Below are 26,701 nucleotides of genomic sequence, written 5' to 3'. Positions count from 1 at the left end.
TTTCCCCTCATTGTGCAGGGAGAGAAGAGCTGTGAAGGCACGAGTTCGGTGGATCAGCATAAACCTAGAAAATGATCATTCCCGAACCCGGTAGCCAGAGCTCGGCCTCCTTTTAGGATCCGATGTCATAACGAAGCCTGTATGGTCATTGGCTTGGATGCAGGATGGAGGCTGAACTAGAATTATGAAGAACAAAATAGGGGGAAAACCAGAGGCTGAAAGAGAGGACAGATTTCACCATCCGTAGCCTTCGCAGGGATCTGGTGTCCTTTCCTAGGAGGGGCCCCCGCTCCGTAGGGTGCTTCCTGCCCCTCTGCGCTCCTTGTTGGAACCCGGCAGGCACATCTCCGTGCCTCCAGCACCTCTGCAGTCGTGGTTTGTAGCATCTTCCATGTACTCTATCGTGTGACCACAGCGACATGTATGTAACCATCCTGCTGCTGTTTGACAACATTCGGGGGATTCCGACTTTTGTTGGTTTTGGGGTGTGTGTGTCTGTCGCTGTGCAGCTATCTGATCCTCTGGCTGCATCACTCTAACACCGAAATGGTTGACACAACATTATTTCTGGTGCTGGCGCTGGGCGGCTAGCTGGGTTCTCCTGGCCGACTCGGGGCTCGCTCGGGCAGTGACTTTCCGCCGGAGGGTCAGCTGAGCTGGAAGGTCCGGCTCGGCCACATTCCCGTGTCCAGCAGTGGGTCCGGCTGCTTCTCTTCTCCCCGATGCCTCTCCAGTGGGGAGCCAGACCTCGGGGCCGCCCTGGGGGGAGCTCCTGAGGAGCCGGCTGCCCATGGGGGGAGCCCTGGGGCTGCCCATGTTGGGAGTTGGGGTGGGGAGGGGGCTGGGGTTCCTTGGTCCCCTGCGCTGCCCGGCCTTCAGGCGGAGCCCCACGCTCACCCAGCCCCCACTCACGAGATCGTGGAGGGTGCCCTCCACATGCTGGTGCAAGAGATCCAGCAGCACAAGGTATGTAGGCTGAGCCCGCCTGGTAAGGGTGGCCCAGGTGCATGAGCCACAAGTGTCTACTCTCCTGACGTCCCCTCCAGGGCCACACCGACCGCCCTGCTGGCCCTCTGTGCCCCAGGCACACAGGCACGGGGCGTGGAAGGGAGGAAGCGCCCCTGGAACCTGGCCAGTCCAGGATCCCAGGACAGAGGGAGCACAGACCTCCCAGGGTTCTTTGCACAGACCCTGGTGACATGAGGCTCCCCGACTGTCACTCTGTCCCAGCCCCTCCTGGCCCGCAGGGCACAGGCTGAGTTGCAGTAGAGATTGTGGGGTCCTGACCCTGGCGTATGGCCGCCCCTGGAAGGCACATGGGAACTTCAGCTGTGTGTGCCTGGTGGCCCCCCTGCAGGAGCTGATCAGGGGCCTGGGCGGTGCCCCCTCTTCCTCTCTGGGGGTCTCTCCGCACCTCGTGCACAGAGCTCTAGCGGGAGACGCAGAATGGGCCGTCCGTGCTTTTCACACAACAACACTTTATTGAACTTTCAACAGCAAACGGGCTCAGAGCTGAGGGTGCGCGCCTTCCCCTGGGGAGGGAGACCTTCCTGTCCTTTAGGGGAAAATGGGAATCACACGGGGGTGCATGCTCTGGAGTCCCCCACCTGGGAGCCTGTGCAGACTCCGTGTGGGGGTGCAGGTCTTGAGGTTGGGGCCTGAGAGGCGGTTCTGAGGACAGCAGAGCTGACCTGGACCTGCAGCTTATGGGCTCCTGTGCTGCGTCCCAGCACGGCAGCTGGGCCCCGGCCTCTGGCCCCCTAGTGCCAGGTGACTGACTGCTGGAGCCCCAGCATGTGGAGGAGCCTGCCTCCTGGTGTGGGTGCGGGTGGGGCCCACGGGCCTGCCCCTGCTGCCCTCCCCCCAGGGTGTCCCGTTATTCCCCCGCCTGCCCTAGGTCAGCGACCTGGATCTGTGGGGCACGCCTAGGGCCCAGGAGGCCACATCTGGCTGTGAGAGGCTCGCGAGATGAGGCAGGGCACGGTGACGGCGGGCCAGAGCCTCAGGGACCCCGCACTCACTGTCACGCTCTGCCCCCGAGGCCTGCGAGCATCGAGCTGCCCCGTGGGCACAGAGGGCAGAGGGTCCCCAGCCTGTGCAGGGCCTCGGGGCAGCGGGCTCAGCGCCCCCCTGGCTCTGCCCTGGCTGTGCCCATCACTACCCTGTGAGGGGCTTGAGCTGCAGTGGCCGCGGGGCAGGAAGGGTGTCCTGGGCCCAACAGCGTCATCCTTAGTGGGCTGGGAGGACACTGTGATGGGAGTCCCGGGGGGGCTCCAGGGCCTGGTCTGTTGTGTGGCCCTGGCAGGCACTGAAGGGAAGGGGACCCCGTGTTCTGGCTTCAAGCCCATGTCTGGGGGCCGCCTGCCTGCACTGTCTTGTTGCACTGGGAGGATGAGGAGGGAGTTCCATCGCTGGGGGGGCAGCCGGGCCAACGAGGGGTCCTGGGCTGGGGGCAGCTGGGCCAGAAGCGGAGCCCCCAGTGTTCCTGGACACAGGTGTGCAGCCGTGGGCTCTGAGGATCTTTCCTCCTGCAGCGGCTCCTCGGCCTTGAGGATGGCCTGGCCCGGAGGGGGTCCCGGCGGCTCAGGCTGGGTGGCTGGGCCCGGGGAGGCCGGCTCCTCCACCCTGGGGGGTGGCTCAGCAGCCGGAGAAGGGAGGAGAGGCCCAGGCACTGGGAACACTTGCTCTAGGCCCAGGGCCCTCCTGGGGAACTCGTCAGGTCCCGCTGGAAAGAGGCAGACTGGGTTAGTGTCTCCAGCAGGCTGTGTCCCCAGTGGGGGCCCAGGGGTCCTCACAGCTCCCAGGTGGCCCCCGGGCTGACACTGTCCACAGCCCCCCACACTGCTGGTGCCTAAGTCCTGCAGTGGGTGCCCACAGGCCCAAGCCTGGCCTGGGTTCCCTGAGGCTGGAACAGAAGAGGAGAGCCCCAAGATGAGGATGACAGCCCCGGGGCTCTGTCCCCTGTGGGTGGCCCCAGCAGGCTGAATAGGGAGGGGATGGGGCCCTGAGCCCACTTGGGGGGGGGAGTCACACTTCATCCTTCAGAGCTGGGTCATGGAGGCCCGAAGGTGTCTTAGCACCTCCTAATCCTCCAACCCCCAGGGCTGGGCCAGAGAGTCCTGCAGGAACTCCCGGAGCCCTTCCAGGGGCAGCTTCAGGAGGCGCTCTGGGCGGTGGGTGTAAGTCAGACCCAGAGGGCCCGCTGTGCCCAGGAGCACCATGGGCAGTGCGCCGGCTGGGGTGGCCCCTGCCTGCTGCTCCTCTCAGGGAGTCCCGCTACACCCACCTGCCCTGCCGTCCCCCCACCCAGGTCTGGGTGCTGCTCAGAGCACAGGGTCACCACCCCTGTCCCCCTCCCTTGGGCACACCTGGGCTCCCAGGGGCTCACTTCTGTGCACCTTGAGGATGGTGTAAGCCATAAGTGTGAGCACCTGCTCCCCGTCCAGGATGTAGGCGTCCCAGAGCTTCAGGGTGAGCGAGAAAGGGGTCTAGGGGACAACGGGGTGGGAGGAGCTGCCTGAGCAAGGACCCCTGGGGGTCTCAGCTGGGGCTAGGCTAGGACTCCCATGTGCCCACAGCCCTTGCCGCCCCCTGGCTTCCTCCGACGAGGCCCCACTGCACCCCCTGTGTGTGCCATTCTCCCAGGGAGATCAGGGCTCCCAGCCACTCTGGGTTCCGATCCTGCCCAGCACCCCATGCACACCTGGGGGCACAGACTCTGCCTCCTCTTGATGACAACATGTCTCAAGAGAACCCCAGGCTGGCCACAGCATGGGCCGAGGGCTTGTCCACGCTCCAGCTGAACCAGCCTTCCCTGGGGGAGCTGAGGCAGAGAAGGCCCGCCCCCCGGAACCTCCTCCAGGGACCCTCTGGGCTTCTTCAGGATGGGTCTGGGCTGCGAGCCTCAGCCTCAGGACCCAGGGTCGGGCCTGGCTTGTCTGGAGGGTAGGGCTGAGCTGGCCTCTCCCCGGGGTCAGGGAGCAGGTCAGGGAGCGGGGGCCCTGGGGTGGTCTTACCCAGTCAATGAAGCACTGAAGGAACCACTTGGGGGTGTAAATGCCAGTGCACATCTGTTCCTCATCCTGGCGGAAGGGCAGGAGGTGCTCAGGCCCCACACTGTGGCCCCTGGCGCCAGGTGGACATGCTCCCCATTGCCTGCCCAGCCCCGAGGATGCACCCAGGCCCCAGATGAGGAACGTTACCCCAATCTCTGGGCAGCTCAGAAGGGCTGTGCCCCCCAACCCTCGCCTCGGGCCACAGGGACAGAGCCTCTAGGAGCTTCCACTCGCCATGTGCTTCTTCAGCTTGGGGAGAGCTCTGTCTAGAACGTGCTCGTGATGGGCCTGGAACCTCGGCAGTTTGTGGAACCCTGGAATGAAGAAGCCTGAGAAGGCCTCAGGCCCCCACGATCAGGGCCTCCTCCTGCACCAGGTGGGGTGGGGGTGGTGTCCTGGCAGGTGCCTCCTCCCCCATGCCCTGACCCCCGTGTGCCCACAGCCCTCTGAACCCTGACTGGGCCGGCTCTTCCCAGAGGGCAGGACTGCCTTCCAGGTTGGGGTGCAGGGCCCGGGGACCCTCATCCTCACAAAGACCCCCTGGGGTGTGGGCTGGGGGCTGAGGACCAGGCCCAGCTGACCCAGCACCCTCTTTCCTGCAGTGGCCGCCGCAGGGACAGGAGGGTCCCCAGCCCTGAGGGTCAGCGGGTGCAGGCCATGGGGAGGGTGATGGGTGTGCACACCCCTCTGTGGGGCTTGGAAGTCAGGCTGGGGGCACCTGGGAAGGTGGAGACGCTGCCTCCTGGGCCTTGCAGTGGGACCTGGTGGGCAAGCAGGCAGCGGATAGGGGCTGAGGGAGCAGCAGGAGTGCAAGACTAGTCTGCAGATGGTGGGGCGGGTGGCCATGGCTCCAGGACCCCGAGCCACCGGGGGAGACGGTACTCTTGTCCGTGTAAAGGCGGACTGGGGGGATCGCCACTTGCCCCCAGTGCAGCAGCCTGCAGGGAGGCTCTCCTGAGCTCCCCTACCGTGCATGGCGTGCCTGTCGTCGGTCATCAGCTGGGCCAGCGCCCAGAAGGCGTCCTCCTCGGGCAGGAACATGAGGACGATGGCCGCGATCTCGCTCGTGCCCTGGCAGTAGCCCTCCTCCTGCAAGAGCCAGAGCCCCACGGAGGGTGTCCACCTTGAGGCCCCCTCTGAGCCCTCCCTGCGCAGGCATCAGGCTCCCCTGGCTCCCTCACAGCCCGAGCTCCCGGAGGGGGCTCCCAGAGGGCAGGAGGGCAGGTGCAGGACCACCCGGACCAGCTCGGACACCAGCACCATGGGCCCAGCTACCGAACCCTGTGTCCACCATGCCAGGGCCCCCGTCCTCAGACCAGGAGGAGGGGCCTCCGTGAGCTGTGCCAGGCTGCAGGGGACCCGCCAGGTCTGGAGACCCCCCCTTGAGGGCAGGTCAGGGGCCTGACTGTGGCCCCTGGGAGGTTCCACGAGGGAGGCTGGGCCAGGACACCCCACGGGGCCATAGAGTGTGTTGGCTGGTGTTCCTCGGGGACCCTTCTGGAATGCGCCATGGAAGGGGGCGGCCTCCTGGGCGCCTCGGCCTCATGCCCTTCAGGGGAGTGGGAGCCTTCCCCGCCCGGGGTTCTCATCAGTAGTTCCGTCTATCAGGGTCCAGACCCGAGCTCTAGGACGGCCGCGGTGCACGCGGGGGCCCGGGGCAGCCCCAGCCCTCGGGCACCCAGGCCCTGCCTCCCCTGGGAGGTCTGCACCCCGCCCCCTGCCCGTCCCGGAGGAGAGAGACCCTCCCCGGCACCTGGGGGCCGTGGAGCTGGGGCCCTAACTGGGAGTCCCGCTGGTCACCAGCTCTCAGGACAAGGCCGCCCGTGGGGCAGGGGGTGGGGGCAGGGACACTCACGGTGTCGTACACCGAGTAGGCCGCCAGCACGTGGAACAGGGCTCGCTGCCTAGGAGGGGGGACAGCGGGGGGCTCTGCTCAGTCAGCCCCCGCCCAGCGAGGCCGCCGAGTTGCCGACACCCACCCCGCAGGCTCCGCGGCCCTCAGGGCCCCTCCGCGGGGGCCGATCTCTGGGGTCAGGTCTGCGCACGGGGACAGGCGGCGACCTCACACGTGCAGCGTGCCGGGGGTTCTGTGCACCCTGGGGTGTCCGACGCCTCCATGTGGCTCCTGCCATGGGGTGTGCAGCTCCCGGCTCCCCGAGCGCCGCCAGAGCCCTCTCCAGCCCTGGAGCGGCCACTACCCTGCACGCCCCCCTGGGAGCCAGCGCTCCCCGCACCCTGCTCCTGGCAGGCCCTGGCACCTCTCCTCCCCTGTCCTGGCCTGTCCCCGGAACACCACCAGCCCCATGTGGCTGCCTGCCCTGAGGACATGCAGCCGGGGTGTCTGTGGCCCTGAGCGCATCCCCAGGCCTTTGCAGGTGTCCCTGGGCTGGACTCTGTGGGGGGGACCGCGTGCCTGCCCATCCCAGAGCATCTCGGGGCTCCAGCATCTTGGCAGTCAGCATGTCGGAGTTACAGGCCATAAGCTAAACTCTCAGGAGTCTGTATGCTTGGGAGACAGCTGTCCGCTAGGCACTCATTTATGGCAGTTAGAACATAGCTCCTCTCGATTTGAAGATGGTGTTTGGATGTCGCTGTATTGAATTCGGATAAAATGTCTACATGCCTGCCACTTCCACATGTTTTTCACCCAACCTGTGTGAGAACCGAAGCTAAGGATTTAGGAGCTAAGTCCCCACGCAGTCAGGATACGGGCGGGTCCTGCCCTGAGCTCAGCTCTCACAAGCAAGCATGCCTAGAAGCCAGCTTTCAACTCGGTGCGTTCCCATGGAGTGAGAACGCAGCAGCATCCTGAGGAACTTCCATAAATTCTGCTCTCCTGGACTCAGAGTCACAATCCTTCCAAGACCGCAGCTTGCCACTTGCCTCCCCCCAGCTTCTAACCAACACCTCTATTGAGGGTGTTTTCGAAACTCCATCTGCAGGCAGTGTGGAACTGGGAGACTGCCTGTCAGCTCAACTCGCAGAAGGAAGCTCCCCATGGAGACAGCTTTCAACTGGCTTCTCAGGTATGGAAGTTAGTATGTAGCTCCAACCTAAGGGAGGAATTCCTCGGAAGTCGCTGGATTGAACTTGGATACACTTGCTGCTCACACAACTTCTGTCCCGCATTGACCGAAATCCTGTGGAAAGAAGCGTAAAGGCAGTCAGCATGTGGGAGGTACAGGCCATAAGCTCTACTCTCAGGAGTGTGTATGCCTTGGATGTAGCTGTCCGCTAGGTGCTCATTTATGGCAGTTAGAACCTAGCTCCAGTCTAATGGAAGACGGTGTTTGGAAATCGCTGTATAGAACTTGGATACACATGACTACAAAACTGATGAGAAATTAAATAATGAACTGTAATATGCAAGGTATTGGGGCAACACGGTAACGGAGGAACAGTAGATAACTAACAGTCTACCAGGCCTCAGCATCCCTGCACTCTTCCCTCTCCTCACATCTCATCCTCCTTTCCTCGTAGCCACGCTGGCTGTCCTTTTAACCTCTTCTTGCCAAACCAGCGTCTGTTTTGAGTATCTGCATTGGGGTCCTTTCTTCCCAACACAGTGTCTCCAGATCTAACTCCCTTTTGTTATTCTGTTCTCAGGAATGTCACCCTCACTGAGACCTTTCATACTTTTCTCTCCAATAATTCCCCAACTTTCCTTCTCGGCATACAGTTTTGTGTATCATATAGCATTTGCTCTTTTCTTTCATGTGTCTTTGGTTTTGTGCTTTTGTCCACCTCCAGTTCCTTTAGGCAGGAGCTCATGGTGTTTTTAGCTTCATCCATGGGCCCACCAAGGTACCTGGCATAGGGCGAGTACTTAGTGCCTAGTTATGGAATGAATCAATGAGAAGTTCTTTGAACCCACTTCCCCTTTTAACCAGCTAGACTGTAGGGAGAAATGCCACAAAGAGTTTCAAGTTGTCTCTGGGTAGGGGGATGACCACAATGAGTTTTCCTCTGCAATTCCTCCAGCAGAAGTCCCTAGGTACCATTGCAGAGGAGGTTTCCTGCCTCATGTTCTCCAACTCTAGCTACAGCCCCAGGCAGGTCACCACCAAAGAAAAGGACAGCTTTATTTGGGTGTCCTCAAGGCATTGGCTTTCCAGATCACAGCGGCAAAGGAGCAGGACCTATGGGCTCCAAGGGCAAAGAAAAGGACCTCAGAAGCCTCCCTTTTGTTCCTTTCCTGTCCTCTCCATTGGTGTCTACTTTACAAATAAGGAACCTCACCTCAGTCAGAAGAGGGACCCTGCTCCCACCCATGCCTATCTAAATGAGGATCCTGAAGGCCCTGTGGAGACTGGTCTTGTCCCTTGGAACCCAGATGCGGTGTACAGTGCTCTGGCATTTTCCTAGAGAAAATAAACAAATGATAAACAGGTAGACAACCTGATTAACCATCAGAAAAATGCAAGCCAAGAATCCAATGTGATATCACATCACATCCATTGGAAGAGCTAGCATAAAAAAGACAAGAGACAAGAAATGCTGCTGAGAATGTGGAGAAAAGGGAACCCTTGGGCTCTATTGTTGGGATCGCACATTGGTACATTCACTATGCAAAACTTATGGTGGTTCCTTAAAATTCAAAGATAGAACTACCATTATGATTCAGCAGTTCCACTCCTGGGACTGTATCCATAGAAAATAGAAGAATATGTCCAGGAAATATTTGCACCTCCATTATCAGGAAGCACTATTTTCTTTTTTTTTTTAATAATAAATTTATTTTTTATTGGTGTTCAATTTACCAACATACAGAATAACACCCAGGGCTCATCCCGTCAAGTGCCCCCCTCAGTGCCCGTCACCCATTCACTCTCACCCCCCGCCCTCCTCCCCTTCCTTCACCCCTAGTTCGTTTCCCAGAATTAGGAGTCTTTCATGTTCTGTCTCCCTTTCTGATATTTCCCCAAACATTTCTTCTCCCTTCCCTTATCTTCCCTTTCACTATTATTTTTATTCCCCAAATGAATGAGACCATGTAATGTTTGTCCTTCTCCAATTGACTTACTTCACTCAGCATAATACCCTCCAGTTCCATCCACGTTGAAGCAAATGGTGGGTATTTGTCATTTCTAATGGCTGAGTAATATTCCATTGTATACATAGACCACATCTTCTTTATCCATTCATCTTTCGATGGACACCGAGGCTCCTTCCACAGTTTGGCTATTGTGGCCATTGCTGCTATAAACATCGGGGTGCAGGTGTCCCAGCGTTTCATTGCATCTGAATCTTTGGGGTAAATCCCCAACAGAGGAAGCACTATTTTCAACAACCAAGACAAGAAAACATCTGTGCCCATCAGTTGTGAATGTATAAAAATGTTAGCTATAGAATGAAATAGGAATTGGCCATAGGAAAGGAAATCCGGTTACGTGTAATAACCATATTAGACTTTGAAGGCATTATGCCAAGTGAAATAAGTGAGACAGAGAGAGGCAAATTATGATTTCATACACACGCATGTAATTATATATATATATTCCCTTATTTGTGGAATCTAAAAAACAACAACAACAACAAAAAACGAAAAGCCTAATTCAGAAAAAAAGATCAGATTGAGGTAACCAGAATGGTGGTTGAGGGAATGGTGAAAAGATACAAACTTTCAGTTTTAAGATAAAGAAGTAATAGCAGTTTACAGTACATTATAATGACTAGAGTTATTACTGCTTTATGGTGTATCTGAGAGGTGTCAAGAGAGTAAATCTTGAGAGTACTAATCACAAGGAAAGTCGTTTGCTTTTTTATTTACTTTAATTTTGTATCTATAAGAGATGGTGGTGTTTAACCAAACTTATTCTGGTAATCGTGTCACAATACAGGAATGTAAAATCATTATGCTGTTTACCTTGAACATACATAGGGCTGTATGTCAATTATATCAATAAAACTGGGGCAAACATTATTTTAATATTCATAAGATCAGAAAAGTTGACTTGGCAAAAATAATGACACCTAAACAAAACTTATAATAGCAGACACTGTCTGTAGTCAGTAGATAATGATATGGATAAAAAATCCAACCATTTGCCTAAATAGAATCGATTCTGGTTTTAAAAATCATTGAATTAAAATTGAAGTCAATGCAAAAGAATTCTTAATTTGCCTGAGATTTAAAAAATTGATGGAGGAATAAATTAACCCTGAAAACAACCTTTTCTAAAGCTCTTCCATATTTTGGAAAATTTGATTTTAATCCTTAAGGTATCTGGGCATGTGATGAGAATATTTTGTTTGAGCAAAGTTGTCTCAAGGAAAGTGGCTGAGATAAAATAGCAGCAGCAAAATGAGAGGGTATAATTGAAGACTACATTGCCCTGTGCTCATTTCTCTGTATTTGCAGTTTTTAAATAAAATATACTTTATTGATGTACAATACACATGTCAAAAACCTACCTTCTACAAATCAACCATTTCTATATTTCATTAACTACATTAAGTTCATGGAGTACATTTTAAGTGTATTAATAGCATTAATAGCTTTGTACAACCTTCCTGTAACCCATCTTCAGAACACATTTCATCTTGTAAAACTAAAACTCTCTACTGTGAGTCAGAACCTTCCCATTGGGTGACCCAGGTGGCTCAGCAGTTTAGCGCCACCTTCAGCCCAGGGCAAGATCCTGGGGACCCGGGGTCAAGTCCCATGTTGGGCTCCCTGCATGGAGCCTGCTTCTCCCTCTGCCTGTGTCTCTGCCTCTCTCTCTCTCATGAATAAATAAAATCTTAAAAAAAAGAAACTTCCCATTACTGCCACCTTTCAGCCCTTGGCAAACAGCATCCTAAGCATCCTACTTTCTGTCTTTATGACTCTACTTAACATTTTGAATAGGAATGGGATGAATCTGGAAAAGACATGTCTAAATTTGTTTCTCTTGCCCAGAAATGAGGTCAGCACCCTACTAAAACCTATTGCCAGCCTACACACTGCCATGCCCTGCTGGGCACCTTCAAATGCCCTAGGTCTCCTGACATCTACAGGCTTCTGGGACCAAACTTTGAGGGGCCCAGTGTCCACACCTTTCCCACAATCCCAAGGATTCCACTAGGCCCCCTAGTTTAGAGCTGATGAATTTGCTCTGAGACACTGGCTCATCCTTTCTCCAAAGGTGAATCTAGTTTTTAAAATGAGAGACAAACAATTGAAATGGATACACAAGAAGTCAAAGGTCTTCAGGAGAGGTGAAAGTAGTGTAATGAGGAGAATGGAGTAACTAGCACAATCTCATAACAACTTGGCTTCTGGGTGGATCAGTAGGGAAGCATCTGCCTTCAGCTCAGGTCATGATCCCAGGGTCCTGGATTGAGCCCTGCATCAGGCTCCCTACTTGGCAGGGAGACTGCTTCTCCCTCTCCCTCTGCCCCTGGCCCTGCTCATGCTCTCTCTCTCTCATTCAGTCTCTTTTGCAAATAAAATATTAAAAAAGGAAATTTCTCTAATCTTATGGAGTTACTTTATTTTTAAAGCTTTTTAAAACTTTTAATCCATCACCAGCCTTATCTACCTTCCCTTTCAAGAAATTGCCCAGGTGTATGTTATACTTCTAGGCTGCAGAAGCATGATTTATTGTATCCCCTTGGGAGGACTACTTTTACACTCAGGCTAAGGCATTTTGTATCAGTGAGTCCAGGGCAGGGGAAAGGAAATAGGTACATCACGCAGATGTGGCCTCTTCTGTCCAGGTGGGTCGTGAATGTGCCACAGCCTGTTGGCTCTCAGGATGTGCTCCAGTTGCACCATGGAGATAATCTGGGAATGCCTCCCCAGTTCCTTGGGACAGAGTGTCAGTGCCCACAGAGAGTGGTACTAGCCAGTCCTGGCCATCAGGTGGCCTTCCCTGTGCTCCAGCTCTCCCTTGTACATACACACACACACACACGCACACACACATAACGATGGCTCACACAAAACTTATGAATACCTACCCCATTTCATATGATAGTCAGGCAATGGAGGCCCAAGAGCATCCCCTGGTCAGCTAATGACTTACCCTCAACTGGGCAAAGAATTCAATTTCGAAAGCGAGAAACTAGAGACAGGCACCCACTATCTACTTCCTTGTCTTGTTTCTTAACAGAAACCTAACTTTACTTAAGTGGCAAAATGCCCAGCAAATTCTACATTTCTCAGGCTTCCTAGCAGCCAGGGTATCTAACAAAACATAAGTGCAAGTGGCGGGGTGGGACTTACAGACTGCTACTGTACAAAGGGACAGTGGTAGGTGCTCCTCTTTCCTTTCCTTACCCCCTCTTGTTTGTTGCGTAGAACAAAGATGTGATGGGTGGAGCTACAGCAGCCATTCTGGGACCAAGAAGATTGTAAAGACTTGAGCCATGGAACCAATGCCAACCACCAGGTATTTCTGGACTTTAATTACATATAAAAAGGGAATGCACTTCCGTCAATGTACACACACACTTATATCTGTGTGTTTCACATTCTGTTAGTAAGAGATGGATGTAGCTCATAACTGAGAAGTAAAAAATTCCCCTTGATGAAGGTCTCAGAAGGGAAGGAGATTGTGGGATTATCAAACAAGAAGAAAGTTGATGAAAGAGACAAATTTCCATCTCAGTAATAGAAACAAAGACAGAGGAGAATGAATGGGTTTGTGAGCCCACCCTGTGGGGCAAATGGACAGGCAGCGTCTCTCCTCTGGGAATATTAGAGACCATAATGAGTGAAGCATCATATCCTCGGTGAGAATGGAGGTGTTGGAAACACCTCCCAGAGGAAGGTCAACAGGAGAGCAATGCCATCGAAGACACAGGGACACCGGTGATGATGCGGCTCACCTCTACAGCATCCCACACACATGTGACCCATATAACCCCTGGCTCAGGAGTTTCACTGGCTGTATAGGGATCACATTTCCAGCACATCCCCTTTTCTCTGGTTACTTTGTGGGGGCTGTCCTGAGAACATACTTCACATGTCAAAGCAGAACCAGAGGGCCCAAGGTCAGATCCCAGCTCCTCCATATACCTGTAAGGAAAGGCTCCACCTTTCTATACTTGCACAAAGGGTAGTAATACTCACAGGCAGCTCATAGTGTTGTCAGGAGGAGCACCTAGGGAACGTGCATGAAGCTCTTAGTACCGGCACAGGGTCAGCACCACACCAGTGATAACACTTGAGGAGCTCTCTCAAAAGGAGGTGAGAAAGCTTAGGGCACGTGATATATACTTTGAGAAACAAGCGTTACTAGAATGCAGCTTTCAGCTGGAACCTTTATAACCCGTACCAAATATATTTGCGTATTTGTATGTCAACTGACATATTTTTAACTCTGAGAAAGAAGTTATCACACACAGGAAGCAGGTTTTACTTATACTCTTGTGTGTTGACAGTAGAAACTATCTCAATGGTATGTGTGAAAACATAAGGCGAGTGCTGTATACTTATCCTGAGAAAGAAGTGTTACTAGAATGCAGTTTTAAACTAGCATCTTAAAATAAATAAATAAATAAATAAACTAGCATCTTGTTTGACGAATTTAGGGTTAAGGTCTGGGTCAGGTTCAGGGTTGGGGTTAAGGTTAGTGCGAGGATCAGGGACAGGATCAGGGAAAGGGTGAGGGTCAGGGTAAGTGTCAGGGTTAGAGTGAGGTTCAAGATTAGGTTTAGGGTCAGGGTCAGGGAAGTGTCAGGGTTAGGGTGAGGATCAAGATTAGGATTAGGGTTAAGGTTAGGGTCAGGCTCAGGCTCAAGTTTCATGTTAGGGTTTAGGGGTTCATGTTTGGGGTTGTGGTTTAGGGAAAGTACTAAAGCATTGCTTAGGAAATGTACATTTGTGGTGTTTGTTTCTTTTTGCAAGGAAGTTAAGGATTTTTGAGTCTGCTGGTAAACATGGTTTATGCTTTGTTGTTTCATAAATTTATGTTTAAAGAATTCTGATAGAAGGGTTCACACTTGCTCACTACATTGTTTTCAAGGGAGACTAAAGTTTCTAAAAATTAAAATTCTGCCACATGTCTATAAGCTGATAAGAATGAGGGAGGAATTCTGCATGTAGAAAACCAGGAGATATGTTACAAAGATCTAAGGAATGGAAATGCATTCAAGCTGAAGGTAAAAGAAGGAAATTTTGAAATAAATAAGACTGGTTGTTTGGAAAGATATGACATGGTACAAAATGTAGATGCAAAGCTAGAATTGGGATTAGAGCCCAGGAATTTGGAGGGATATATCTGCCAGTAGTGAGTGTGTGTTGGGTTTAAGATTATGGTTTGGATTAGGGGTTAGGTTTAGGGCCCACGAGCTTGGATGGTCCTATCTGCCTACCAGGTGGAGACCTCCCGAGACAGCTGAGTTGAGGATGAGACTCAGTGAGGCTCAGGCAGGCACTGAACATTGGCCTAGGCTCAGGGAGCCCTTAGTCTATCTATGGCTCCTCCTATCTGCCCCTCATACAAATGGCACTTTTTCCAACCAGGTGTCGCCGACCTTTATGGTGTCACTCATTAGTCCCCCATCCTTCAACGGTCATAGCCAGGCCTTAGGACTTGATCTGGCATCACCCAAATTAGTGTGATGGTTAGGGCCCAGGAGCTTGGACAGTTAATGGGTTAGGGTCAGACTGGACTGCAGCTGCTGCACAGGGTGTGCATGTGCCTGTGCATGTGTGTGTGTGGGGGGGTGCTGAGGGTGGTGGCATACTCGCGATGGCTTCTGCAACTAAATTCCCACTTGCCAACAGTCAAAATCCTGAAGAAGAAGGGGAAGTAGGCTGATGCTGAAATCTGAAATCCATTCCTCCTCCCTAAGCACACACAGAGGAACCCACCAGAACTGATGCCCAAACCACTGCCTGCTCTTCCACCTCTTCCAGAGGCCTGTTTTGCAGGAAAAGACAGGATATTGAGAAGAAGGAACAGGTGTAGGCAGAAGGGTGGAAGGTGATGGATAAGAAAAAGGAAAAGAGGGACGCCTGGGTGGCTCAATGGCTGAGTGTCCACCTTTGGCTCAGGTTGTGATCCCAGGGTTCATTCTGTGAGATTATATTCTCTCTTCCTTCCCATTCTGCCCCCCTCTTTTATCTCATTTATGTTTTGGTGGTCAATGTTGGGCATTTCTATAAGTATTGCTGGTTTATATATATTTGGGGTTGAGCAACTTCTAACATACAGAACACAATACACTCAGGACCAAGAGAATTGCCATCTAGGACCCCTCAGGTAGACTACATTCTCTCTCCACTACTGCTTCTTCACCACCACCATTGGCCGCACCACCTTTCTCTTTTTTTCTTTTTTTCTTTTTTTCTTTTTCCTCTTTTCTTTACTTTTTTTTTCTTTTTCTATTTTCTTCTTTGTGGTTTTTGGTTTTTTATATTGACTACTTTGTTTTAAAATTTGTTTTTCACTTTAGTGCACCTTTTATTTTGTTGTGTTCTTGTTTTTCATTTTCTGTTCTCTGACCTCTTCAGAATCATCTATAATGTATTTTACTTAGGTTGTGGTGGATATTCTTGACTCAGCTTGCACATACAGCCACTCTGGACTGGAAAAATGATTACAAGGAAGCATTCACCACAAAAGAAAGAACCGAAAACAGAATTCTATGTCACAGCGTTAGAGAATATGAATTTCAATACGATGTCAGAAAATCTATTCAGAAGCACAATTATAAAGCTACTGGTGGCTCTGGAAAAAAGCTTAAAGGACTCTAGAGAATTCAATACTGCAGAATTCATATCTAATTAGGCCGGAAATAAAAATAGATGACATGAGATGTAATCCAAACTGGAGGACCTAAACCGCTAGGTTTAATGAGGTGGAGGAGAGAGTGAATGACATAGAAGACAAGTTGATGGTTGGAAGAAAGCTGAGGAAAGAAGAGGAAAACAATTAAGAGACCATGAGGAAAGGATTAGGGAAATACACGAAAACCTTAGAAAGAAGAATTTATGTATAATAGGGATTCCAGAAAGGCTGAGAGGGAGAGGGGACCACAATGTATATTTGAACAAATCATAGCTGAGAACTTGCCTAATCTGAAGAAGTAAATAGGCATTCAGAGCCAAAAGATAGAGAGGACCTGCCCCAAAATCAATCAAAACTGTTCAACACCTCGACATTTAATAGTGAAACTTGCAAATTTCAAAGAGAAAGAGAAAAATCCTAAAAGCAGCACGAGGCAAGAGTTTCATAACTTATATGGGGAGAAATATCAGATTAACAGCAGACCTCTCCACAGAGACCTGTGAGGCCAGAACGGGCAGGCAAGATCTTTTCAGGGTACTACATGAGCAAAACATGCAGCCAAGAATACTTTATCTGAGAAGTCTGTCATTCAGAATAGAAGGAACAATAAAGACCTTCCAGGATAAGGAGAAACTGAAAAAATATGTAGTTTGCAATAAATAACCCTGTATAAGAAAGAGGAAGCCCAAAGAAACAATCCACAAAACAGGGCCTGAATAAATAATACGAGGACACTAAATTCATATCTTTCAATACTTACTCTGAATGTAAATGGGCTAAATGATCCCATCAAAAGGTGCAGGGTATCAGACTGGATAGAAAAGCAGACCCATCTATATGCTGTCTACAAGAGACTCATTTTAGACCTAACAACACCTCCAGCTTCAAAAGGAAAGGGTAGAGAAACATTTACCATTCAAATGGTCCTCAAAACAAAGCTGGGGTAACAATCCTCATATCAGATAAATTAGATTTATACCAAAGACTGTAGTAAGAGATGAAGAGGGACACCATATCATACTTAAAGGGTCTATCCAACAAGAAGACCTAAAAATCATGAATATTGATGTTCATAATGTGGGAGCTACCAAGTATATAAATCAATTAATAACCAAAGTACAGAGACACTTGGATACACTAATAGTAGGAGACTTCAACATGGCACTCTCAGCAAAGGAAAGATCTTATAGGCAGAACATCACTAAAGAAACTAGGGCCTTAAATGATGCACTGGACCAAGTACATTTCATATATATATATGAACAGAACTTTCCATCCAAACACAACTGAATACATATTCTTCACAAGGTCACATGGGACTTTCTCCAGAATAGACCACATTCTGGGTCACAAATCAGGTCTCAACTGATACCAAAAGATTAGGATTGTCCCCTGCATAATTTCAGACCACAATGCTTTGAAACTAGAACTCAATCCCAAGATATTTGGAAGAATCTGAAACACATGGAGGTTAAAGAGCATCCTCCTAAAAGATGAATAAGTCATCCAGGAAATTAGAAAAGAATTAAAAAGATTCATGGAAACTAATGAAAATGAAGATGCAACTGTTCAAAATCTTTGGAATACAGCAAAAGCGGGCCTAAGAGGGAAATACGTTACAACACAAACCTCCCTCAAAAAATTGGAAAAAACTTAAATACACAAGCTATCCTTGCACCTAAGGGAATTGGAGAAAGAACAGCGAGTAAAGCCTACAAACCTACACCGAGCAGTAGAGAGATAATAAAGATTCGAGTAGAACTGAATGAAATAGAGACCAGAACTGTAGAATGGATCAACCAAACCAGAAGTTAGTTCTTTGAAAGAATTAATAAGATAAATAGACCCCCCAGCCAGCCTTATTTAAAAAAAAAAAAGTGAAAAGACTCATTAAAAATCAGGAATGAAAGAGGAGAGATCACAACCAATACCAAGGAAATACAATCAATTTTAAAAACATATTATGAACAGCAATATGCGAACAAATTAGATAATCTACAAGAAATGGATGCATTTCTGGAAAACCACAAATTACCAAAACTGGAACGGGAAGAAATACAAAACCTGAACAGGATGATAACCAGAGAGAAAATTGAAGCAGTCACCAAATATCTCCCAAGACACAGAAGTCCAGGGCCAGATGGCTTCCCGGGGGAATTCTATCAAACGTTTAAAGAAGAAATAATACCTATACTACTAAAGCTGCTCCAAAGGATAGAAAAGGATGGAACACTTCCAAACTTGTTTTATGAGGCCAGCATTACTTTGATTCCAAAACCAGACAAAGACCCCACCGAAAAGCAGAATTATAGACCAATATCCCTGATGAACTCAGGTGCAAAAATTCTCAGCAAGACACTAGGAACAGGATAAAAAATGCGGTAAGAAGATTATTCACCACAACCAAGGGGGAATTATCCCTGGGATGCAAGGGTAGTTCAACACTTATAAAACAATCAGTGTGTTACAACACATCAATAAGAGAAAAAACAAGAACCCTATGATCCTCTCAATAGATGTAGAAAAAGCATTTGACAAAATACAGCATCCATTCCTGATCAAAACTCTTGAGAGTGTAGGGATAGAGGGAACATTCCTCAGCATCTTAAAAGCCATCCATGAAAAGCCCACAGCAAATATCATTCTCAATGGGGAAAAACTGAGAGCCTTTCTCCTAAGATCAGGAACTGCCAGGATGTCCACTCTCACCACTGCTATGCAGCATAGTACTAGAAGTTCTAGCCTCAGCAATTAAACAACAAAAAGAAACAAAAGACATTCAAATTGGCAAAGAAGAAGTCAAACTCTCCCTCTTCGCAGATGCCATGATACTGTATGTAGAAAACCCAGGGAGGGGATCCCTGGGTGGCGCAGTGGTTTGGCGCCTGCCTTTGGCCCAGGGCGGGATCCTGGAGACCCGGGATCGAATCCCACGTCGGGCTCCCGGTGCATGGAGCCTGCTTCTCCCTCGGCCTGTGTCTCTGCCTCTCTCTCTCTCTCTCTCTCTCTGTGTGTGTGTGACTATCATAAATAAATAAAAATTAAAAAAAGAAAAAGAAAAAAGAAAACCCGGGGGCTCTATCTACTGTTAGGAGCCCCAACAAGATGAATTGGGAGGGGACAGGGCCCTAGGTCCACCTGGGCGGGGGCAGGTCACACTTCATCCTTCGGAGCTGGATCATGGAGGCCCAAAGGTGTTTGAGCACCACCTCATCCTCTAGGGCCCAGGGCTGGGCCCGTGTGTCCTGCAGAAACTCCCAAAGACCTTCCAGGGGCAGCTTCAAGGGGCTCTCTGCACAGTGGGTGTGAGTGAGACCCAGAGGCGCCCTGCTCTGTGGCCTCTGGCTGCCTCCCAAGGGCAGCAGCTGAGGGTCCAGCTGTGCAGGAGCACCATGGGCAGTGCTATGGCCCAGGGAGTGCTGTGCCTGCTGCTCCACTCAGGGAGCCATGAAAAATTTGCCGGCTCAACCATCCCCCTGTCCCCAGGCCTGGGTGCTGCTCAAAACAGTGGGTCAACGTCCCTGCCCCCCCGCCCCAGGCTCAGGTACACCTGGGCTCCCAGGGACCCACTTTTTCCTCTGCACTTTGAGGATCATGTAAGCCTTGACTGTGAGCACGCCCTCCCCGTACGGGATGTAGTCCCAGTGCTTCAGGGTGAGGGATAAGGGGTTTTATGGGAGTGGGAGGTGGGAAGGGCATCCTGAGCAGAGCTCCTGGGTGTGTCCCATCTGCCCAGAGCCCCTGCCGCCCCCCTGGCTGCGTCCGATGAAGCACCCCAGCCCCTCCTGTGCATGTACTCCTCCCAGGGAGATGAGGGCTCCAGGCCTCTCTGGATTGTGATCCTGGCCAGCACTACTCACAGAACTGGGGGGATCAAACTCTGCCCCCATTTCTGCCAACACTCCACAAGAGGACCCCAGGCTGGCTGCAAGATGGGCCGAGGGCTCATCCACACCCCAGGCTAACCAGGCGTTCCTTGGGGGAGCTGAGGCAGAGACAGTCTGTTTCCTCGAACATCCTCCAGGGAACCTCTGGGCTTCTCCAGGTCGGTCTGGGATTCGAGCCTCAGCCTTAGGGCCCCAGGGTCGGGCCTGGTTTGTCTGGAGGGTGGGGCTGAGCTCAGCATTTCCCAAGGTCAGAGGGCAGGATGAGGGAGCAGGGGTCCTGGGGTGGCCTTACCTGACTGATGAAACACTGAAGGAATCACTGGGGATGTAAATACCAGTGCACATCGGTCCTCGTCCTGGCAGAAGGGCAGGAGGTGCCCAGGCCCCACGCTGCGGCCCCGTAGAGCCAGGTGGACACACGCCCCATGGCCCCGCCCAGCCTCGAGGGTGCCCCAGGCCCTCTGGAGGAGGAACTTGATACCAAACAGGCAGGTCTGAAGGGCTGTGCTGGCACCCCTTGCCTCAGGGCCAAGGAGACGGAGCCTCTGGGGAGCATCTACTCGCCATGTGCTTCTTCAGTTTGGGGTGCCTTCTGTCTACAATGTGCTCGTGATGGGCCTAGAACCACAGTAGTTCGGGGAACCCTGGAATGAAGAAGCCTGAGAAGTCTCCAGACCCCCAAAGATCAGGGTCTCCCCTGCAACAGGTAGGCAGGGAGTCCATCCTGGCAGGGCCTCCTCCCCCATGCCCTGACCCCCACCCCAATTCAGGAGGCAGAATCTAGTCCTCCCCAAATCAGGTGTGGAGTTCCCACCTCTGAGTGCTCAGGGGCTGACCCCCAGGTCCAGCTCCCTTCCTACCACTTCCAGGGTTTTCCTCCTGGGTCTCTCAGCTCCAGCTCAGAGCAGACACGGCCCTCAGAGGGCTCAAGGGGAAGAGGTCCTGACCCAGGGGGATGGGCCAGCCTCCAGAGAGGCATTCCCACAAATTCAAACCCTGTCCTGAGATGGATGGAAGGGGTGTCCAGGGAACTCAATGCAGAAAGATCTGATTGTCTGTGACCTTCCACAGTGACGGTTCAGCATCATCCCAAGGGTCCTGTGGAGACCATACTTGATATACCTGAAACAGAGGGGAACGATCAGTGCCAGGGACATGGGAAAAGAGGGAGCAGAATGGCTTGTCTCCCCTGAATCCTGAGGGATATCAGGACCCTCTGAGATGCAGAAAGATCTGATTGTCTGTGACCTTCCACAGTGACGGTTCAGCATCATCCCAAGGGTCCTGTGGAGACCATACTTGATATACCTGAAACAGAGGGGAACGATCAGTGCCAGGGACATGGGAAAAGAGGGAGCAGAATGGCTCATCTCCCCTGAATCCTGAGGGATATCAGGACCCTCTGAGATGGGCCGGGCATGAGGGTAAGGGCCTTTCTGCCCAATGGGAGCAGCCTGACAGCCCTACCTGCTTCTACCAGAGATAATCCTGACCTGGGTCTGACCTGACCTGTTGACTCTGGTCCCCACCTGGGCTCAATGGCTGCCAATCACTAGGAGCCAAGATCAACCCTCACTCCTACTGATGTCCGGGTTGGTCCCCAGGGCCTCACTTGTTCCTAGTAACTATGGTCCTTGTCTGGGTTGACATGGCCCATTCTTGGCTCTGATGCCCCCAGCCCTTTCCAGCCTCAAATGGCTCTGATGCCCCCAGCCGTTTCCTCATGCTCTGCTCCTCTGATTTTCTTCTCTGCCTGGGCCGTCCCTGCTCAGCTTAGATTCACATCCCTGATTGGGTCTCACCTCTTCTTTCTGGCTAACAGATCATCTGGACATCTGGTCTACCTGAGGACTATTATCCCCACCTGGTCCTACCTGCTTATACTGGCAACAACACCAAATTGGTTCTCATTGGCTGCGCTCTGCTATGATCCTCACCTGTGATATAATTGCTCTTGCTGCTCATAATATCATTTGGGGCATACCTGCTGCTACATACATGAGTATACTCACTACCTGGGCCTCATATGGACCTGTGTCTATGATCCCCACTTGGGCTCATTGGGTACTCATGACTAGGATCCAGGATGGATCCTCACTTTCTACTGATGCCCAGAACCGTCTCCAGCATCAAAGTTGTTCCTGGTGACTCTGGTCCTTGTCTGGGCTGACCTGGCTCATCCTTGGCTCTGATCCCCTCTTGGGCTTCACCTGCTCTTGCAGGTGTGGTCCCCACCTCTAGTGGGTGCTCTAGAGTGTATGGTGCTTGTCTGAGCCTTAGCTGATGGTATTTGGCTATGATATGAGCCCTTTCCAAGGCCAGCAGGGTCTCCAGGTCCTCTTGTCTAGTGCTGCAAACCAAACACATACAAGGATGACACCACATGAAAATCTCAGAGGACACATACGTCTGTGTGCTCCCTGTGGGCAGGTCCCCATCTGTCTGACCAGAGTGGAGACAACCCAGTAGCTCCGAGGGGGATGTGCTGGGCTGGAGGTTAACACATCAGCACTCACTGTCTGTAGCTGGCCCACCTACAGTCCCTCTTCCCAGCCACTGTCCCAGGACATGACGTCATGCTGAGAGGACAGAGCTCTCACACCCCCTTATCAGGAGCACAAGCGGGCCAAGGAGGCTACAGTGAACTGACCTGATGCTTGAGGTGATGTCTCCCAGCCCAGGGCTGGCGCCGAGATGGCGGTGGATGGGCCTGCCAGCGAGTATTCCTGCGGGCTTGTGGCAGACTGAAGTTTTCTCTTAGATGCCACAAGCACAGCGACCAAAGGGAAAAAAGCAACGAACTGGACTTCATCAAAATTAAAAACTTATGCCAGCAAAAGTGTGACCAAACCACCCACCCTGAATGCAATGATTTGTGAATAGCCTGAGGGGGGGCTCTGGAGGGAGTTCGAGGGGCTCCATGTTCCAGTTCATGAAGATATAGCCTGCTCATGGGCCAGGAGGACCCAGGGATCCCTGGCCGTCCACCCAGGACCACAGGTTGGGGGGATTGGTCATCACGTGTTGGGGTCCATGCACCTAGGATGGGTTGGAAAGGTCATGGCTTGGGTCTCCCCTGTACAGAACAGGGCTTACAGGGGAGCAGTGGTCCCGGATGAGCTGCCTGAGCCCCGACCACAGCCTCCGTCCCTGGACTGGGGCAGCAAGGAGGCAGCCCTGACCCCGTGGAGCTGTGGAAGGGCTGCAGGAGATGCCTCAAGGGCATCACATGGGGGTTGGCGTTTTCTCACCCCAGCCCAGGAGGCCAGCGCCCTCACCCAGACCCACAGGCCACTCAGTGGCCCGAGGGGAACAGGGAGCAGCTCCCACTCACCTGTGACCTGTCACTGTGTGAGCACCTACACTTTATACACTGAGGAACTGGGGAGAGTGGGATAATTCGGACTCTTTGAGCCAGATCCGGAGCACAAGTGCCTCCAAATCCCTGCAGAAGCAGAGTAGCGCCAGGCAGCGGTGGAACCCTGGGGTGCCACAGTTCCGCGCACAATGGGGAACGTGTCATCATTGTAGGTCAGCGGGGTCCAGTCAGCACTTAGCCCTGCATCCTGAAGGCCAACGTTGTGAGGGGAGGTCCTGTCACCACTCTGGGTAGGAAGGGGATGCAGACACCCTCCCACATCCTTAGTTCCCACCCTCAGACCCTCCAGGCCTCCCACACTCTAAGTAGACTGGAGGTCCCAGCTGTCCTCCCACCCCCAAGGGTTCACAGCATGGTTTTTGACGTAAGAACATTTGAGGTGCTCCTGGTTGGTTCAGCTGGTTAAACATCGACTCTTGATTTTGGCTCAAGTCAGAATCTCGAGGTTGTGGTTTGGAGCCTCATGTGGGGCTCGGCCCCGGCTGGGTGGGGAGTCTGCTTCAGAGTCTCCCTTGCCCTCTGGCCCTCCCTCTGCACGGTCTCTCAAATCTTTTAAAAATCAACATTGAATACAGTTGCGAAATCTTTATCGTCTCTGCAGAGGTGCCTTCATATGTGTAATGGCCGTGTAAATGATTTTTTTTATTTAATTTTTTTGCTATAGATTCCCAGGAGTGGTACTGCAGAATTGTGTGGTAATTAAATGTAAAATATTTTTTTGAGAAAACTGCTAAACTCTGCTCAGGAGTGATTGTAAGATTTTACAAAAACTGTGTGGAAACAGTTTTTTCAAAGCAGTAGTCTAGATACTAGAAGTGTGACTCTTGGACCCTCAGGTGAGATTTATTTAGCCTCAGAACAAACTGCTAAACTATCTTCCAAGGCAACCATATTTATATCCTCAGCATGGAGGAGCATTCCTGTCATATTCCACCCTCCAGCAACTAGTGACCTCCTTTTTGGGACTTTATCATTTCTAGGGGTGCCTGGGTGGCTCAGTTGCGTAAGCGTCTGCCTTTGGCTCAGCTCATGATCTCTGGGTCCTGGGATCAAGCCCCGCATCAGGTCCCTGCTTTGGCGAGAGCCTGCTTCTCTATGCCTCTGCCCCACTTGCTTCCTCACTCTCCGTCAAATAAATAAAAATTTAAAAAAAATACAGCATTTCTAAAAGGTGTGTAGCACCATCTCACTTTTGTTCACATTTGGAACTTCCTAACGTTAGAGGATGTGGAGCATACTTTTGTAGGCTTGCTTATTACTTGTGTATCATCTTTGTCCAGGTGTCTGCTCAGATATTCACCCATTGTGAATTAAGTTATCCGTGTTCTTATTGTTAAGTTACGAGGGTTTTTTGGTGTAGATTAAATAAAAATTAAATAGTTTGAATATCATATGTGTGTTTTGCAATTATTTCCTTTCAATTTGTGAGTTGTCTTTAGGTTCTCTGGGCAAAGTCACAGAGTAGCAGTTTTAAATTTGTAAAGTTCACATTATGTTTTTTTCTTTTCTGAGTCATGTTTGGTATTGTGTGTTAAAACGCACCACCATACTCAAGGTCTCGTAGATTTTCTTTTATGTTGTCTTGTTGATGTTTTAATAGCTGTGTGTTTTAAGTTTACATACAATGTTGAGTGACTTATTTACCACATTATTTCTGCCTATTCATCTGTCGATGCACACCTGGGTTGTGTTCATAATTTGGATAGTTGTTCATAATGCTCCTATAAACCTTAGGCTGCATGTTCCCCTTCGAATCTGTACTTTTGATCCTCTGGGTAAATAACTAGCTGTGCAATTTCTGAATCGTAGGGTAGTTCTATTTTTAACTTCCTGAGGATTCACCATACTATTTTATACAGTATGCAACAGGCTTCATCTGTTTGATTCCCACCATCAGTGTAAGAGGGTTCCCCTTTCTCCCCTTTGAGGGAGAGCCTTTGAGGAGGAGCAATTTCCTGGCATTGCTATGAGGGAGAGCCTGGCCAGAAGAACAGGCATTCCAGAAGCCAGAATTCAGGTGAGTTTTTACAGTGTGTCATGGGCATTGTTCCCTGTGGAAGGGACTGTAGCCCTTAGATGGTACCGGAGAGACGTGAGCTTCTTGGGGATTATGCCCGGGGTGTGGGGCAGAGGCACCAGGGCCAGAGTGTTGCCCATGGCAGTGAGAACCCGTCCAAAGGAAGAATTTCCAAACTCAATGGGTGGTTAACATACATGCTTGTAGAAACGGTGACCGGACCAGAGTGGGAAGACGTCCAAGTTGCCCGCTTTACAGAGAAGCCAAAGTGTCAGCGCTTCAACCGCTCAGCCCAATTATCCATTGGGTAGGCCCCCAAGATGCTCTTAGTGTGCCTGGGCTTGCTGTCCTGAGTGTGGAGAAGGGTGTGATGCTGCCCTGGTCGCCAGGATCCTGGGGCTGGAATGGATCTTGCCCAGGAGACACACCTTGTGTGGATAACCTAATCAGCCTGGATTACAGGCCCTCATCCAGGTGAGGGAGAGGCGTCAGGGAGCCCAGCTGTGTTCGGCTCTTCTGCCTTAGTTCTGCACACAGCGCTTTCTGAGATGGGAGGTGAGAGTTTGCTTTTAGGGAGGTATAGGCAGACTCTCCGAAAGACTCTCGGTTGGTGCAAGAGCCTGCGGAGGTTGCTTCAGGTGGCACGCTTCGGATGTCCTCTGACAAGTCTCGTCCAGGGTCAGAGAGGATCCTCCAGATACTGGCCTGAGCTCCTCTTTCCTCCAGCCAGGTGGGGAGGGAGGGCAGATGCTACGTAGCTGTTCTGGATGTGGACGACTGGCTGCCCATGCCTTGCCCTCAGCCCAGCAGAGATGTGCCTGCAGTCTGACACTGTAGCCGTGAGGCCAAGCCTCCGAGGCAGAGGATGTGGTTTTCCACACATTCACAACCAAGAGTACAAAGGGACAGAGGTGTTGAAGGCAGCCGGGAGCAGACCTCAGGACATGGGGTATCCTGGATAAAGTGGGGAAGACCATCGGCTGAGTCTCGGTCCCAGACTCAGGGCACGGCTGATCCCCAGGCTGCAATTGGCAAGGAAGGTGAGGGCAAGGCAGAGAAGGAAGAGCAGGAGAAGCATCTGCCAGGCAAAGCGACTCAGGCCCAGTCCTCTCCCGGCCAGGTGGCCAAGGTCGCCCAGGGCGTGCACCTGGTTTTCAAGGGCCCGTGGAAAGGCAGGGACAGCCATTCCCCAAGATTCAGCCCCAAACATTCACTGCCTTTGCCCTGGAGAGAGCACAGGATGGGGTCCATGAGCGGTGGGTGAGGTGGGACACGGCAGGGCACGGGCAAGCAGACTTGGCCTCCCGTCCTCCTTCTGATGGCCATGACCCCTCTTTTCTGTCCCAGGTTTGATTTCAGAACGGACGACCTCGGCACCCAGGGCAGAGCCCAAGTGGGCCCATGAATGCCTTGGCGGCAAACCCCAAAACCAGTTCTCCCGCAACGGTCCTTTTGGACCAATGCCGCCTGTCCAGGGTCCCAAGAGGTCTCAGAATCAGCTCCCTTCGATCCCCTGGGAAGCATGCAGACACAGGCTTCAGGGACACATCCTCTCCCCTCCGTGGATGTTGCCCCTCCAGTTTCCTGTGGGGGCTTTGGGAACCTGAGTCTGGGGGCCAGGCTGGTCCCACCCACCTTAG

General features: G+C 51.7%; 1 protein-coding gene and 1 long non-coding RNA gene across 5 annotated transcripts; both read right to left on the bottom strand.

Moving 5' to 3' along the window:
- Positions 1 to 1,454: 1,454 nt before the first annotated feature.
- LOC140602504 (uncharacterized) lies at positions 1,455 to 6,044 on the bottom strand. Of its 4 annotated transcripts, none has more exons than XM_072772068.1 (6): positions 5,911 to 6,044; positions 5,024 to 5,144; positions 4,290 to 4,384; positions 4,017 to 4,082; positions 3,389 to 3,488; positions 1,455 to 2,725 (listed from the first exon to the last, which is right to left on the bottom strand). In XM_072772068.1, the coding sequence occupies exons 2-6, from the start codon at positions 5,094 to 5,096 to the stop codon at positions 1,926 to 1,928; spliced, it is 1,134 nt and encodes a 377-aa protein (XP_072628169.1). In that variant the 5' UTR covers positions 5,097 to 5,144; positions 5,911 to 6,044; the 3' UTR covers positions 1,455 to 1,925. The 4 variants fall into 4 exon arrangements, with proteins under 4 accessions (XP_072628169.1, XP_072628170.1, XP_072628171.1 ...); XM_072772069.1 differs by having other exon boundaries at positions 4,290 to 4,369; XM_072772070.1 differs by lacking the exon at positions 5,911 to 6,044 and having other exon boundaries at positions 4,203 to 4,369; positions 5,024 to 5,091.
- A 1,249-nt stretch (positions 6,045 to 7,293) lies between these two features.
- On the bottom strand, positions 7,294 to 23,144 carry LOC140602505 (uncharacterized). The gene is made up of 6 exons (XR_012005449.1): positions 23,000 to 23,144; positions 22,316 to 22,421; positions 21,837 to 22,015; positions 19,958 to 20,973; positions 9,079 to 9,332; positions 7,294 to 8,416 (listed from the first exon to the last, which is right to left on the bottom strand). It is a non-coding gene; the product is annotated as an uncharacterized lncRNA (long non-coding RNA).
- Between the last annotated feature and the right edge of the window lie 3,557 nt (positions 23,145 to 26,701).

The sequence above is a fragment of the Canis lupus genome, chromosome 13, assembly GCF_048164855.1.
Source record: "Canis lupus baileyi chromosome 13, mCanLup2.hap1, whole genome shotgun sequence".
NCBI classification, from domain to species: Eukaryota; Metazoa; Chordata; class Mammalia; order Carnivora; family Canidae; genus Canis; species Canis lupus.
The sequence above is the reverse complement of the archived record's forward strand: the minus strand, read 5'-3'. Positions and strand labels throughout refer to the sequence as shown.

Bases quoted from the DNA above. Each gene is read 5' to 3' on its own strand.
- LOC140602504 (XM_072772068.1), bottom strand. From the start codon at position 5,096: ATGTTCCTGCCCGAGGAGGACGCCTTCTGGGCGCTGGCCCAGCTGATG. The intron at 4,083-4,289 runs GCGAGTGGAAGC...CCCTTCCGCCAG, and splicing joins CCAAGCTGAAGAAGCACATG to GATGAGGAACAGATGTGCAC. The intron at 2,726-3,388 runs GTGAGCCCCTGG...GCCTCTTTCCAG, and splicing joins CATCCTCAAGGTGCACAGAA to CGGGACCTGACGAGTTCCCC.